Below are 17831 nucleotides of genomic sequence, written 5' to 3' on the forward strand. Positions count from 1 at the left end.
AAGTATAAGAATTTATATTACGTATTATTTATTGATGTATCTTTTGCAAGCTTGTGATAGTTTTTTTTTATTCATCAATGTACACTAGGGTTGTAGACTAGATTGAAAACTGAATCTCAATGCTCATATTGCTACTATGTGATTTTTGGATTACTTTTTATTTTAAGATATTATCTTAAATTCATTACATTTGGTTGTAGATTTTTAATCAAGGAATTTTTTAAGTATTGTAGAGATTTGGTTATCAATACACTCGAAGATACTTTATGTCGGCGGCGGTCCTTAGATAATGACTTCTTATTGAAAAAGAAAGATAAAAATTAAAAAACATATTTTTTCAATTTAAAGCTTGATTATCAACTTTAATTTACTAAAAAATAAGAATGCCCTATATATAGAGGTAATCAAACAAGACACATTTTTTATGAATTATGAGGGTGCTCTAAGAAGACAAATAATAAAAAAAACTTGAAAGAATTTCTAATATTTCCGTTTTTAAGTATTCTATTTTCATTGTACTATGAATACTTACTGTGTTATCATCATATTGTTTTTTTATTATTATTATTTATTTTTATTCTAGCAACATGTTTTTCGACTATGTGTAGGAAAATATAGTTAACTATTTTAATTTTAATTCAGTATCTAGACAAGGTTAATGATACCTAATAGTTATTCGATTATCATATGTATGCTTAAAACATTACTTTATCATCATTTAACTGTTATATTAATGACAATTTTTCTTATAGTATGACCATTATAGACCACACATTTTTTTTAGATTTCTCGACAAAACTATATTTCAAGTATCAATAATGAATAATCTATATAATATAATCTTACAATGCAATTGCCCGATATTACCCATATGGATTGGTTTAATAAGTTAGGACAACTTGGAAAAAGAAATAAGGTTAATTATAATGCTTAAAATTATTTTACTATTTGTAGTTCAAAATAACTAACAAAGTAAAAAAATTCTTTCCAATAATTATTGTTTGAACTTAGTAGAAAGAAATACAAGATAACGTTGTGGTTCACTAATTTTGTCAATAATAATTATTATTTATTACTAATTTGAATTTATATTAAAACAAGTCATATTAAATGTCAATACTCAATTGTAAATACTGTAAAAGTAAAGACTAAAGCCGTTTGACGAAATCAATTGATATTCTTATAACTCGTTCACATATTTGTTTTTCTATAATATCCTTAATAAATAACAATAAAACATATTTCTCAAGTATGCAAAAAAAGATAACTATCATCCGTATTAATAATTAAAAATGTAAAATTATCCTCTCTAAATAAATTTTAATTTTAATTTTAAATCACACTAAATTATATCAAATACCGAACCAATGATTACATATTATTTTAAGTGGAGTTTGAGTTGGTAACACTATATTTCACAGATTATACGTAAATCTTTGGCGACGCTATTATCAATAAAAACAAAAGTGAATGATAACACAATGTAGTAAATAAAGTATAAATATTGTTGAACAAAATAATATACGAGTGATGACAAAAGTGTTGCTGAACAATAATTTAATACACTTCAGTTAACTGTATCGTATAATCAACTCGATTTGATACTGAAACTCTTAAATGAAATATATTATTAGTTTTAAAGGTTGTTTATTTATGTACATTATGCGATAAATGGAAAACGTCAAAGGGCCAACGTCAACACAATCAAATTCTACAGAGAATCGGAACGATGACAAGGAGAACAAACTACATTCACTGAAGGAAGTTCCAAAAAGAAGTTTTGTACATATCAAAGAGTCGTTTAGAACATTAAAAAATGCTAATAGACTGCCAGTTATTGCTAAAGGTAAAACAGTTTATAATTTTTTTTTTTTGTGAATTAAGTTTATAAAACTTTCGTTAGATGCTGTTATAAAAACGTAAATATATAATAATGATTGTTTCAAGTTAAAACTGTATATTTTTTAGAGGTATCTGTTTAAAATATGAACATGTATAAATTCGTATTGACAATGACCTAAAATATTTGTGTAACTTAAAATTTAAATTTGAGAAAAATTGGTTAGTAAACGTATAGAGTTATTATCAATTCCCAAAATACTAATAGTTGAACAACATATTACGTTTTTAAATTAAAATTTATAAATATGAAATTTTATACTAGAAAAAAAACTAATATTCTAACAAAATTAAGATTCATAAATTTAAAAAATATATATATATATATATATTATTACTATTATTGTTGATGTTTCAATGTACAATTAAAAATAAAAGTGTTATCTAATAATATTTGAGAATCTTAATTATTTTAATAATTAAAAATGCAATTGTAAATATCTTTAAATGCAATTAAGTTTTTGTCCGTACAATAAATGACAATTATATTACGGCATTCTTATTGACTAATACTATCAATGCTGTATTCTAATAATTACAGTTTTTTTTTTTAGTAGGTTCCTAAGTATATAATACATAATTTTGTGCAATTCACAAAATGCGTTATAAATGTAGCATAATATACAGTATTATTATAAATCTTTCAATAAAATATAATCACCCAGTGTTGTAGTTATTTTGATCTGTATCATAATATAAAGTATTACATTGGCTACAATAAATATAATTATTAGAATTGTATCCTTTTTATACAGTTCCACAGAGTTAATTATTAAATAGGTAACACTTAAAACGCTTTATATGCTAGAATTTTATTTATGCTTGTAAACAAATAAAGAAGTACTGTTTAAGCATATTACCATACACAACTATAATATATGACATTTAATAAAGATATAATATGTTTTGTATGTCAGCCTAATAGTCATAGGCGCAATTTCAATTTTTAACTTGGGGGGGACTGGACATTTTTTTAAAATATATATAAGTAAATATATTTTTGTATTTTTAAACTGTATGCTTAACGTAATTTTTTTGGTGGGGCTATGTCTAACTTTGGGGGGGGGGCTAAGTCCACCCCCCCCACCGCGTATTTAAAGCATAGATCATTTCAATATTTAGTATTAATAGAATGTGGAAATACATTAAATATAAACATATCAAGTTGTCCTATCAACTTAAATAATGTAACAATACTAAATTTAATCATTTTTTATTTAATCAACTTAGTTTATAGGAAGTTATATAAGTGGTTAAATTATATCATAAAATAATGCAACAATTAAAAGAAACATTTGTATTATCATACAACGTTTATTTATCTACTACTATTCAAATGGTAGGCAGGTATAATAAAAGAATAAATTATATGTTACATTTGTTGAAACTTTAACTTTTTCATTTGACGACTGACGTACATGAACTTTTAAAACATTTCTTGAAAATGAAGGGTTAATGAGTTACAAATATGTTTTTATGCTTTAAAAGGATCATTTATCTATGATTAGTTTTAATATTACAAATTTTATTTTCAATTACGCTATATTATGTTATTAATAGGTGTAGGTATATATAAAAAAGTAAAAACAATTTATATGCTCTTTAAATAATAATAGAGTTGTTGAATTACCTAAATTATATTATTATCCGTTTCTCAGCTATCTATAATTATGAATTAATTTTTTGATTTGTGTTGTATCAATATTTGTAATATTATGAATGATTATCAGTTGTACCATTTGTATAAATTTTTTTAAAAATAGTAATTATTTCTACAACTTTTATATTATTATTTTATGGACTGTTTTTTTAATTTAAATTATTACGTTCTTCAGCTGTACTTATTAACTATTTTAATGGAAGTGGGGGGTGGGGTTGAATTTTGATTATTTTTTATTTTTGTTAAACTAATAGCTGACAAAAAACCAACTATAGTATATTATATTATTAAAATATAGTATGATTTTTTCGTATTTTGTTTAGTAAGTTTTAAAATACTTCAAATAATTAAGAAAAATTGTATTATTAAATTGTATTTAGCATCTCGTTATTCGTAAGTTCAGAAAAACGTGCAAGTAAAAGTAGCAATGTAGTCGTTTTTTTTTCGATTTTATTATTTTTTTTGTCAAACGGGTTGGTTAGTTTTAAAAGTATGAATCGTAATAAAATGTGCACATTCGTTTACGAAACAATAGCTCCAGTCATTTAAACAATTATACTGATCATTTACCTCGTAAACAAACAACAAATAGCCAAGCACCGTCGTAAATCTGGTCGTTATTAAATTCATTGTATTTGCATAGAATTTGCTAGAATAATCAAGTGTATTTTGTTATTGGTTTAAAAGAAAAGAAGCAGCGCGAAAAGAAACTAAACGATAAAAACGTGTGTACAAAACTTTCTCGCCATGTTACTGTACAGACTGACTGTGATATTGATTTGTCCCGTGGCCGGGTGGTCGTTCCTTCAACCCCTCCCCCACTAAAAACGGCTGTACACAAGTTTACCCATTGAGTATGTCGAAAAAGGTGCCGCCGTATAAAGGGGCGCTGTTTTAGCTAACAAAAAAAAAAATTGTTCTACGCGAAACAAACGTGAAAATAATAGTATTAATTAATTTCTATACAATATATAACCATGCATACTCTTAGGAGAAAGACCAGTCCGTTCAAATGTAAGTTATTACCAATAAGTAATATTATGTTTTGTCGTCGATTGTATTTGATTTAGTGCACTTATTATAAAACCGATATCAATGTGTCCCCACAACTATTTTCATTTTATTATAGATAAATCGTTCTCTTTACAATTGTTTTAATCTCGAAATTAACATAGTAAATCGATTTTGTTAGAATTTAAAATAGTTATTTTAATATATTTTATAAAAATTAATTGCTTTTAAGGAGTAGATATTAAATCTTGTTTGCGGTTTCAGCTGATAAAACCGGCGTAGGTGCTGTTCGGTTTATGGGAGATGGAGTTACATTCAAGGCTAAGCTCATTGGCATACTTGAAGTCAGTGAAGCGAGAGGAGATAGAATGTGTCAAGAGGCGTTATTTGATCTGAAAATGGCAATCCGAGCGGCCGGCGAACACAAGCAACGTATCAACATCAATATAGCTATAGACGGATTAAAGTTAAAAGATGAAAAGACAGGAGTAAGAATTTGATTATTAAATTATAAAATTTACTATTATATTTATAAATCATATTTTATTTGTAGGAATGTTTGTATCACCACCCTATACACAAAATATCATTCATAGCGCAAGATATGGTCGATTCGAGAGCATTTGGATACATCTTCGGTTCGCCAGATACTGGTCATAGGTTTTTTGGTATAAAAACGGAAAAAGCTGCTAGCCAAGTAACTTAACACAAAACGGTGTATTACATACATTTGTGTAGTACAAATATCTAAGTACTATCTATAAGTGAATTTTTGGATTTTTAGGTTGTGGTAACCATGAGGGATCTATTTCAAACAGTTTATGAATTAAAGAAACAAGAAATAGAAAGAACTAAGAAAAACAGTTCTGTAGCTGGAAAATTTTACCAACATGTAATGAGCTAGTACTTCAATTCAATTTCAAATAATAATAGTATTAATTATTTGTATTGAAGTGTATTTTATTTATTCCTTAGATCAGTAACAATGACAACCAAAAATTAAACCGTGAACCGTCAAGCGCAGAGAAGCCAGAGATTAAAACTTCAACTCCAAACCCTAATTTTCTTCTAAATTTAGAACACGAATTAAATAACTTGCAACAAGGATTATCCCAGATGGAAAGTATTACTCCTCCATCGATGGATACAATGTCAGCATCAGATCCTTTTGGTGATTCATTTATTGATCTGCCCTCAGTCGCTTTGACCAAACTACCACCACCGCCCAGTACAGGTGAACGAAGGACCCGTAATAATTCAGCTAATTCAAACGGACAACAAGAAAAACATTGGTTTGATAAAGAAACTGAAAAGATATTTAGCCTAACTAATCCTAGTGAAGTCCGTCAATCACTTCAAGCGGCAGATTTTATGGTAAGACATCTGAGCTAAATATAATGTTGTATAAAACTAATTGTATCAGTTGTACTTTAGATTTAAAAAGTTAATTTTAGATTAAAAAACTCTTGACAAATGATCAATAATTTTTTTATTTTCTATAACAACTGTTTATAAGTGTTACTCTTTTAAAACTTGTTTTTTTTTTTTTAGAGAAGGTAAGTAATGTGAATTACATTGTAATACATTGAGATTGGACATTCCTTTTTAAGATAGAGATATTATATTTTAACAACTGTATATTATTTTTAAAAATAAACTAAATAATATGCGTTATTGTAGGTTAATGATATATCGAACCAGTACAACCTGCCGAAGCAGCAGGACATATTTGACGTATTCACTGATTTAGATCCCTTGGGCACTGGCCGTAGTAAACCGTATGTAGACAAAAAGGACTTCTTCCAAGAGTTGAAGAATCCTCCTAAAAGAATATTGAATCAGTTGGCCATGCCAGAAAACGACAAAAATGCAGAACAACAACAACCACCCCAACAAAGTCTACCGCCTAAAACGCTGAGCAATTCGTTTTCTTCCGAGTTGTCATTTAAAGATGCTGCTGGCGGCTTCGTCGACGATTCTTTCAAGACAGATCATTTCAATAAGTCAAACGATTCAAACTCAATGGAAATGGAATTTGCTGACTTCTCGTCGTTCGATTCGTTGAAACCGACGTCGTCGCCACAACTGCAACAGAAATCTCCTTTGATGAAAAGCGACAGTTCGTCGTCACAGAATTCGGCCCAAGGTCTTTTGAGGGTAACGCTTCCGCCAGAATTGCCCCAAAACCCGTACAGCATATCTACGTCGCCCAAATACAATTTGATGTCGAAAAACAAGTCGAAAACGCGAAAATCTCCAAGCCCTGAATATTACAAAAATGAAGAGCCCGCTTCGCCAGACGACGATTATTCCATCATGAAAATGATGACTTTGCCGCAACGGGTAGACATCGCGCCCGAGCCACCTCCGCGGCCTTCGTCATCGTTGGAACCGCCGCCGTTGCCCCCGAAAAAACAGCAAATACCTGCCAAAAACGTCAAGCCTACGCGGTCCCGCAACGGCCACTACGATTACATAGAAAACTACGTTAGTTCCTATAGTTCGACGTCCGCGCAACAAGAAACCGAAGCTCCGCCCTTGCCGTTGCCGTCTAGGAAGCCCAAGACCACCGACGTTCAGAAAAAGAAAGACGAACTCGATTCGGAATATTACCTGGTGCCGGTGTCAGTAAAGAAAACCTACAACGATTCCAAGTCAAACGTTTCCACGTCACTGGACATTACATTAAGTCAATTAACGAAAACAGGGTTTAGCGATTTAGCCGATACGTTGAAAATATCTCCGACTACTTTGTCCAAAATGACACTTAAGGAGTTGACAACGCGTTTGTCGGAGCTCACTACCAATGGTAACGTGGACGTGCGAAACGCGCCGAAAAAGACTGAAGAGGACAAAAAAGAACCGGAAAAATCGCTATACGACAAGTACGCCGTGTTCAGGGAACTACTGGACGATGAAAAAATCGTCGAGCACACTGTCGACAAGGAAAACGACAAATATGCAGCTCTGAGGGACATCGATTCAGTCGAAGAGACTTTTACGTGTGAACAAGGCCTGGCCGAAGTCGTTCATCCTACTGAAAGTACATTTGAACAGAATATTATCGAATCCGCGTTAGAACGCACTGGGAGCGAATCTAGCATTAACAACGACATTAAAACGGAAAAAGAAGTCGCGGCGATCGCCAACGAAGCGGTGGACGACAATATAATTATAGAAGACGAAGACGTTAATGAAGAGGAAGTCGTCCGGGACAACGGAGAAGAAGGTGTCGCTAACGACGAGTCCACAAAAGAAGAACGTGATCGAGGAGGATCGTTCGAGTCGGAGAAAGAAGATTTTGTTAAACCTGTTTCGGAAATTTTACGCGCCGCCGAAGAGACGGTGCAGCCCAGGTCGATAGAAAGCACTCACTGCTGGGCCACTTTCGACGTCGAACCGGATCGGACCGTGAAAAAGGTGAGCTCTCCGTGGTCGGCCGATGATCAAGAACCGATGCCCAAACCCAAAACTCATATAAAAAAAATCACGTCCAACCGCAGCAAGTATTCGTCCAGCTGGGACGACTGCGAAGAGTCCGAGGACAACTGGGACACGCCAAAACGAAGTTTGGAGAGTTCCATCGAAGACTTTTCGTCGAAAAATGGTTGGAGTGATGGCGAGTCCATGTACGAAGACGAACCTTACTACGATAGGCGGCAGCACAGCAGGCGTAGTAACCGCAAGATTTCTCCTCGACGCCGGGAACCGTCGCCGTGGGACGAGGGGAACATGTACAGCGACGACTGGGAATCGCCGTACATGTTCCCGCCACACTGGAGACCTCCGCACGTGGACGACGAGCGAAGGCGGTCCAAGGATGACAAACGGCGGATATACGCACGACCGGATATCGATAGGAGAATTCAGAAAATGGGCAGCTTGCCTAACTGGGAAGACGAAAAGTACCAGAGGATCATGTATGAGAGAAGAAGACGGTATCTGGAAGACCAATACAACTGGGATCGCTACGGTCCACCCATGCCCAAGGGTTACCCGAAAAGCTATCCGAGGGCGCTTCCGCCGCCCGTCATCGACAATAGTGACGAAGAGGAAATGAAAATGCGGTACAGGTTACCTAAAAAAAACCGGTACTCGTCGTCGACTGCGCCCAGGAAGCCTAGGCTTCGGTCGTATCATCGACGGAGCGAGGGCAGCGACGAAGAACGCAACGTGGTGCAGCCCCGTAAACCGTACAGTCAGGAAGAGTTGGACTTTAGTGAGTCCGAACTGGAACAGAACTGGTCGAGGCGGTCGAAAACCAACAAATGGCCGTTGAAACGCAACCAGACGTCGCCGTTCGATGACAACTTCGCGCCGGACAGCCCGGACTCGTCGCTGTTTGCCAAGACTATAAGCACGTGTTCCGATTTGGGATACTTGACCAAACCGTCGCCGTCGACCAGCTCCAAGACTGCAGGAACCGCCAACCGGGTGCCGTCGACGAGGCGACCAAAACGCTCCGACAGCGGACAGCGGTCTGCCGACTCCAACTCTAAGGCGGATTCGTCGACGGCCAAACGGTCGCCGTTCGAGGATGACTTTACGCCGCCGGACGCTGTGGCCAAGGGGAGCGTCACCAGCGAGTTTAGCTTCAAGGACGACGACGTGTTCACGACCAAGGGAGACGCCGACGTCGTGCGGGCCGAAACGCCGCCGCCAGTAGACGGCGGCATGAAGAAGTCCGATTCGATAAACATATTCTCCAGGAGCGCGGATCCGTTCGAGGACGACGATTTCTTCAAACAGGACGTATCCGTCCAACCAAATTTGGCTTGCCTAGAAGAAACCGTTTCCGATCACGAAACTGAAAACTGGAACAAAAGACCGGATAGGACCAAAAACGAATGAGACTATCGGCACGTGGCCCGGCCGAAGTCAAGAGGGGCCACCAGAGCTTTTAGGAGTGTTTTTCGCAAAGTAAATAAATTCGTGAACAAATTATTTTGATCAAAACACTCTCGTGTACTTACCGACGAGTAAACTCACAATGTAGAATATAATTTTTTTTTACACCTAATAGAGTAATCAAATTTTTTAATCATCGATTTACATTAAAAAACAAAACAATCAAACACTGTACTTATCTCCCTTCAGTACACACAACGTATAGAACTGAATATTGTGTTTGTATATTAGCTTAAATTACGTTAGGTTAATTTTAATTTTTAATTTATTATTTGAGTGTACAGTAACCGCTAAGTTTTTACTACCGCTGTTAGTAATTATACTATCATTTGTTTGAATTCTAATTGGATCTGTAATTTTTGAATCTTGAACTATTTTTTTTTCAAATAGCGTCGCTGATTTCTTTATACTGACTTGTGCAATACGTTTAACGTACAATTTACGAATTATAATAGTTCAATTTATACTACACCAACGTTGTTGAGTATTTTTATTTATATTGTTTATTTGTTTTTTTTTTTCGTGTTTCGAGTCTGTCTAACTACGACATTTAGTTGTAAGCAATTCAGTTTTTATTTGTTAAGTATACATTAAACCCTGTCAGGTAGAGCCATCCATTTAACTTAAAACATAATAACCAGCAGGAACGCGTAGTTATACCTAATGCTGTCTAGAGTACGGACTATAAATATTGTATGTATACATGGTTCCTTTTGAATATTATTAATATTTTTACTATTGATGTGTCCTGTGAATTGTTAACCATCCTACTTATAACGTGTAACTTTATTTTGAGTGTCTATTAACTAATTGTAAACGTAAAGAGTGTATCGTGTGGAATCACAGGTAGTATAATATTGTAAACGAATGGGGTGAATATAAAATTCAGTAATTTTTTGTAGGAATGACCTAACAATATTGGCGTTTTATTTATAATTCGGTAATACTTATTTTACATAAACATCTTGTTGTGGTTAAGTTGCTTGCATTCTATTGAAATCAAGAATTGTTGGCCATTTGTATTTTATTAATTAGATAGGTAATACTATTGTATTTACTTTGGCCTCGTCTGTTTACAATATTATCCCTGCTGACCCGAGTACAAATACTTAAAGTGTCTCGCGATATACATTTTCTAAATAGCTTGAGACACTGTATGTATATGCATATACTCGAATTTGTAACAAAATCGGATTGTCAAATTAAAAATGTAATCTTTTTTTTTTAATTTTAGTGCCATACAATTTTTTAAAAAATATTTAAGATTGGCAGTTGATTAATCGTACAAGAATCTAGCTGTACTTTGTTTAATCCTGATTACTTAATTTTTAGCAGCTCTCTCGTGTATTTTTAATAAGTGTACAAATAATAATAATTATTTTGTATGTTATGTTTGAATTTGTTAAGTTAACTACTTAGTTATGACAATTTGCGTGTAACAACATATTATTATGTTATATTATAATATAACTTAATGATATTTTCGATCAAAGTTTTGATGAAAGAACCTTTTTTTTTATCCAAAATAAGATTCTCAAATTATTTGCCATAATATCAAATTAATTGTAAAATATATAAATTTTTTTTTTTTACCAACATTGTTAAATGTTATCGTATAATATCGTATCACTATGTTTTAATTTATATCTAAATGACTGTACCACTTTTTTTTCTTTTCAACAAATTATCGTGTAATCATTTAGATGGTATCACGTGGTTTTGTCTCTTGATACATTGGCGAATATATTATCATAGTAATATTAATTAATTATGATATATCATTGATGTTTTTATGAAATAAAACGTTTTAGGCATAGAGTGCCACATTACCAATATCCGTTTATTTTGTAATTTATATTTTGCACTGTGGCCTGTAAAATTATTGACACAAAAATGTTACCTCTTATCATTCAGTGCAAGTTAATGATAGATGTTATTATAATAACACTTTGTTCAGTCATGACAGATGAAATATTATTGAAATAGTTACAAGTTAATAAAAATCATAATGAACTAACTGAATTAATTTGAGTGGGATGTGTGACGTTTAAGATGAAATTTATCTACTCACATTTTGACAATCTATCCAAAGGCGACAGAATTTTAGATCTGTACTGCGGATTTGTACCTATTTGTCATTGTTCGCAATTAAAAAGACGGCTAACAACGCGATGCGCAGTTTCATTTCAGATATGAGTTTTATTAGTTATTACAAATAAGAGGTACTTGAATGAAATTACTTATTACGCACTTCGCGTCGCCGTGTATGTCCATAACGAAGGAGCATTGAAGGCGAAGTACTGATCTTCCGTTTGACTTCATTAAAGTTTCTCATGTTTGACTCATAGCCGCAATATTTACTAAAAAGGGGTAGAGCTCGCCATACAACATGGCCTTTTTTTCTTTTTAGAAGCGTTAAGTCCAAGGAATATTCAAAACAAGTACCCTCAAACAAGTATACGGCGTGGTCTACCCATGGCGATTGACAACAACAATAATTTGTTTGTATTTTCCCTACTTATATTTTTATATGATCTTACACGATACAGGCTATAGTAAATTCTTTATCCATAATAGGCGTAGGTACAATATGATATTATACCGGTTACAGCTTCAATCGAACGAACTACAATCAACTATCAAGATGCTACTTTAGAAAACCGCGTAAGACGACAAAATATATGATGATAAACAATATCAAACGAAATAAATAAATTAATGAAATCATTAGCGCTGAGCTGAGTGTAGACAGAAAGCACTAAGCTAGTATCGAAAAATAAATTGCTAACACTACTACCAAGATAGAACAAATACAAAAGCCTTGGACTTTGATAATAATTATTGTGTTATATTTTTTAATTTTATTTAAGAAAAATTGTGATTTAAGGACATTGCATGGGGTCTGTTTTTAAGGAGTTTTGAATAGGCAATATTTAAGAAAATATCTACTATTTCGAAACTTTTCGAAAAACGTCTCCAAGATTTTATTTTTTGCTAACAACTTATTATTTATGGAAAATGGGTAATCAGATAACTCACTAAATTAAAATCAAATGAATCTTTTTGAAGAAAAAAAATAAGTATCGAGATTAAGCCACCTGATTCGATTAAATAATAATCATTGATTAAAAGTGACCTAGTTAAAACTAAATGTCCAATACATAGAATTTACACTCTGGTTTACTCATAATATTATGTTGGTTAATGGTTTCAATTCATTACGTGTTGATCAAATTAACCTAACTAGAATCCAGTTTCGTATCCGTATACGTAGGTACATATACTAGTTTTTTCTAATCCGTTGCATGTACTTACATGCGTGTTAGTAATTATTGTTTATATAGTTGATTTTGTTTGATTACACACATACGAGTATAATTTATCATGATACTTATCATGAGTGTCAGAATTGCTTCTACAAAAAAAAAAGTACCCGGTAATACCTGTACGGTGCGGTATAGGCTATACTATAAAGTATAAACCTTCTATGGATAACACAAAATTAAAAAATCGTGTTCACACCACTATCGACTGTATAGTAAATATGTACTATACCGAAGCAATATCGGTTAACTAGATAAACTTATAAGTTAACTAGATACGCGAGTGAGTTGATTGCATGTTAATGATAAATTAATTTTGAATGTAGTTACAAGACATTTAATTTAACTTACACGAACGCCAATAACAACATACAAATAGGTAAACTCTATTGAGTTTTTTTTCATACATAACATATTATAATGAAAAAAGCACTAACAAGCCTAACCTATGAAATGTGTTTTAAATAAACCGATAAGCGAAAAACATGTTCAAAATTATCATAAATCATAATCGTATGGTCTGAGTATTAATTTTTTTATTATTTATAGGTCTAAGAATGCTTTATTATCAATCTAAGAAATATTGTAATAATTATAAACCCTTCTTCTACAGTCGGGTAAAAATGTATTTCTAAGACTAAGAAACAATTATTAATAGGTAGAACCGTTTGAGTACTTCTTTGAATTGGAGAAATGAGATTGGTTATTTATATTATACGGTTCAGTAACCGCCAAGGATTTTGGTATTAGACAACGGTATGCAAAAAGAAAATAATAAATACAAAACTAATTTTAGTATGTAGTTTACTGCAGAACAAAATATTTAAACATTTATACTTAAATGACTTGATGATTATAATAAGGACTACGCTAAATGTTAATGTAATCTTTGTCGCAGATCAACGTAGATCTCTACCGTGTAGTAATGCAAAGAAACAATGTTATAAAAACAATTAAATTTTTTGAAATCTCATGAGTCGTCGACCGAAACTTATTATTAAACGAGTAATAATAAATCAAAAAAAATTAACATCGTGCACTCTCTGGAGTGGTTTTGCATAAGAAAGATTTACATTATGTTTTATCTACGCAGAGCGCAATAGGCATGTTTTATTTTTTCGCAAGCCTGTACATTGTAGAAAGTGTAAGTGAATTATTTCCTGTGTGGGTGTTTTTTTCGTCGATTTTAAACTAACATTTACGTTTTAAGCCCACCGAAGTGCGAATGGTTCCGTCACGCATGCAAAACACACTGCTATTTACTTGTGTCTTATACTTGATATTTAATAGGTATCATATTATAGGTCTGCCTTGAGACTTCTGTGCCTACGGCTATATTATGATCACCAGCCAGACATTCATGTAAATAATCTGGAAAATCATTTTGAACCTATTAAACGTAATTATTAACTAGTTGTTTATAATATAACTATGATTAATCTACAAGATCTACCTATTAATATTCAAATATGTTTCTTAAACAACGTGGAATTATTGGTTGATACTTTTTAAAATAAAAATTATATAGATACTATAATCGTTATAGCGTGATATAAGTATATATATATATTGCCATAAACTATTTGTAAGTATTTTACACTGTGAACTTTTATTTATACATTTTTTTAGTACATAAAAGCAGAGACGAATAGTTTCAATTTTTTGGGGGTCTTAGGTAAAGTAACTTTTTTTCTGGTTTCGATTTTAGGATTTTAATTTAAAGATTTTGTATCCGTTTTGATTTTCTGGGTTAAAGACATAAAAGTCGATTCCTGTATTTTTACGTTATCTATGTAATATGTTGTATTAATTGTACACATTTATTTTTAAATAGAAGCTAGGTGCATCAATACTATTTTATTCGTTGTATTACGCGTTAGAACCCACAAGTACTCTCGGAAATTCCAAAAAACCCTAAAACACATTACTCCAACATAATACCTATTTTTATTATACAACATACTGAAGTTAAAAAATGGTATGTTATTAGTTTATCACTGTAACTATTGTGACGGATGTTGCTCGTCGTCGGAACATGTTCGGACTTTTATAGGAAATCAAATTGAAAAACAGTTTTCTATCGGAAAACCATACATTATTTAGTGCCGTTTCCCGTCCAACGTGGATGGTAACGGAGTGTGGAAAACCGCCACTTGCGGTTTCGATTAATGCGATTTTTCGCGAGACTTATTGTTTCGAGAAAATGGGTCGGCGGAAGCCCTCGGATCCGTTATTAATTTATTTAATAATAATTATTATTGCCGTTTTCTAGTCGATATCATCGCGTCCACCTCTGACGCGGTTTCCACCGCAAGAGTCAACGAATGAAGCGACTGTTGTTATTATTATTTATTCGTCGAGTTGACACCAATTCCGTTCAGGTGCCACGGCAAACGGTTTCACTTCTCCACGCGGCCAGCAGCACCCGGCACAAGACATGTCTGGCATTTTATTCGTGTTATTATTGTTGTTGATTTGTTTTATTATTTTGTTTTCTTCTTTCCCGCCACCACACCAGTTCTCCGTACCTGCACTGGCGTGTGCCACCGCGGCCACCCGTATGCGTTTCGAGATTATGTTTCGTCGGGTGAATAGATAATGTCCAGGGAGAAACGCGGATTCAGTAGCATTTCACCGTATGTAATTCAGCGCACCTGCAGAACTCAAGTGCCCGTAGCCGTCCCATGCGCGGTTAATAACGATACGCCGTACGGAATACCAATACGGCCGCCACTCATTAGGATAGGTTAGGTCAACTAGCAGCGATATTCCTGTACCAAATTTAGAGTCTAGCCGAATTTCAGTCGGTAAAAAATTGTCCTAATCCGTACGAGACCTTATAAGACCGATGACGAATCGAGGTCAACAATCGCAGTCCATCTATCCCGTGTAATATTATCCTGGTTTTTGTTCGTTGTTCTAATTTAGAAGAAACAGTTATTATAGCTATAAAGAACCAACAGTGGACAGAAATCTTAAAATGTAATTATTTTACGCGACTTTGTTTGATAACCATAATATAATATGGAAATAACCCGTCCCATTAACAGTTAACTGCGATTTACAAGAAAATAATTAGGTTAACTGCCTGGGTTAATCCAGGTTAATCTATTGATCGAAGAGTTAAAAATTATTAGATTTAAACGAGCCGTTCAAACCAAAAATCATCACAACTTTCGATAGCTTGTTAAAAATAATTATGAAAATTATCATCACAAGAAGCACAGTAGTAAATGGCACAAGACAAAAGTTTACCTTCAAAACGTTTTTGGTAAATTTTGGTTTTAAAGTTGAGTATTATGCTATTAATATTTATTTCAACGATGAGAACGCGAAAACCTGTTTTTGTAAATGTGATGTTTAATTATTATATTAGGCGTTCGTTTTTTAAACTAGAAATATGTTGTTGAAATACCACCTTCCAAACAGCAGTTCTAGCCGATAGAAATTTGATGACACAGAATATATATATATATACACTATTATCATAATAATTAATAAATATTAACTACCCAGATAGCTAAGTATAAAATTAATATTTTAAAAGTATCGTATCAATAAATTAAAAACATGTTTAGACACTAACAGTTTAAACTTTAAAATATTAAAGTCGCACGATTTTTAATTTCTATACATCGTTTTTATTTCGTTTGTTGAACAAACAAAAGTGTTACATTATATTAAAATGAAAGCACATCAAAGAATATTTAAAGCATTAAATTATTATTCATATAGTTATTTAGTATATTTATCAAGATGTATACATTTTAAATTACCTTAGGTAAACACAATACTAATTTTCATATGCATATAATATATAATCATAAATTTACTATAATTGAAAACTTGATCTAAGTAATGAAAATAAATATTTATTTATACAGTTAGTACAAAATTAATTAAATGAATCTCATTGGCTTAAACTTTTTAGCTCAAACAGCAAATTCCTTTTTAAATCTGTCAAAACAAATACAATACGAATGTAATAATTATTTAATTATAGTTTTATAGGTTCAATAACCGACATACTAAAGTAGTTTAAAATTGAAAAAAACATAACTTTAATCAAATTGTTGACATCATTCTATGGTTCTGTAAAAATTTGGAACAATAATTTGTGGCGTTATTGTTTATGGCGTTCAATTATTGACTTGAAATATACAGTAAAGAAAATACAATTTTAGGTTGTTAAGTCTTAACTAGTAACTTTACGTACCTAAATGAAACAACTGTAATCCGTTTACCTTATCATTCATTCATTTTTAATTCTATGGTTCATTTTAATACATTTTTAATTTAAGAAAATATATACAATTTTTTTTTTAATAATAACATACGTCGCACCTATCAATTATTAATTGCGCTGTGAATTTAACTATATAATAATATAGGTGTAGTTGATTAAGTTGTTAAAGTTTTTCTAGCATTTCAAAATGAAAACAGGTTTATACCAATTACTATTAAAATATGAATACAGAAATAAAACTAATTTTATTTCCGGTTTCTTTACTATTGCTCTTTAACTATAAACAAGATAAAAATCTTTCAAGTATTGAAATGTCATAAGAAAATATGCTGAGCTCACTGAAGTAACTAATACAATGGATTTTTACTATCATAACTCATAAGATATAATAATGGTACCTATTCAACTCTATGATGTACAGCAATCTGCTATTCATAAATGTCACTACTGAGCATAATCGTAATAATTGTTGAAATCGAAAACTCGTTGTACGTAATAAATTATTATTATGTTACGAATATTTTAATGATGCAATAAAATCCATAATAATTTTGTTTTCCTACATACAAAATAAATATATAGTAATAACATGAATTTAATGGCATTTACCACGTGAATACTTTTAATGTTAAATTATTTTAAAACTAATAAAACACTTCAATTACTTTATTATAAGTGGCTTAATTAAGTGCCAGAAATTATTTGGTGCACCATAACAGTTATATTACAATAATAAAATTGTCATGGAAATTAAAAGATCGAAGACCCTTACCTCGTATTTAAT

General features: G+C 32.1%; 1 protein-coding gene across 2 annotated transcripts; it reads left to right on the plus strand.

Moving 5' to 3' along the window:
* The first annotated feature begins 1502 nt into the window (after window positions 1–1502).
* On the plus strand, window positions 1503–11225 carry LOC126834128 (uncharacterized). 2 transcript variants are annotated; one of them, XM_050565834.1, is made up of 6 exons: window positions 1503–1846; window positions 4835–5058; window positions 5124–5267; window positions 5355–5462; window positions 5546–5944; window positions 6251–11224. In XM_050565834.1, exons 1-6 carry the CDS (start codon window positions 1672–1674, stop codon window positions 9419–9421), a joined length of 4221 nt encoding a protein of 1406 aa, XP_050421791.1. In that variant the 5' UTR covers window positions 1503–1671; the 3' UTR covers window positions 9422–11224. The 2 variants fall into 2 exon arrangements, with proteins under 2 accessions (XP_050421791.1, XP_050421792.1); XM_050565835.1 differs by lacking the exon at window positions 1503–1846 and adding an exon at window positions 4415–4573 and having other exon boundaries at window positions 6251–11225.
* Window positions 11226–17831: the final 6606 nt, after the last annotated feature.

Source organism: Adelges cooleyi, unplaced genomic scaffold (assembly GCF_023614345.1).
Source record: "Adelges cooleyi isolate 19-005CV unplaced genomic scaffold, UGA_ACOO_1.1 ACOO_flye_CR_arks_rails_tigmint_CR_PRNA_21, whole genome shotgun sequence".
NCBI classification, from domain to species: domain Eukaryota; kingdom Metazoa; phylum Arthropoda; class Insecta; order Hemiptera; family Adelgidae; genus Adelges; species Adelges cooleyi.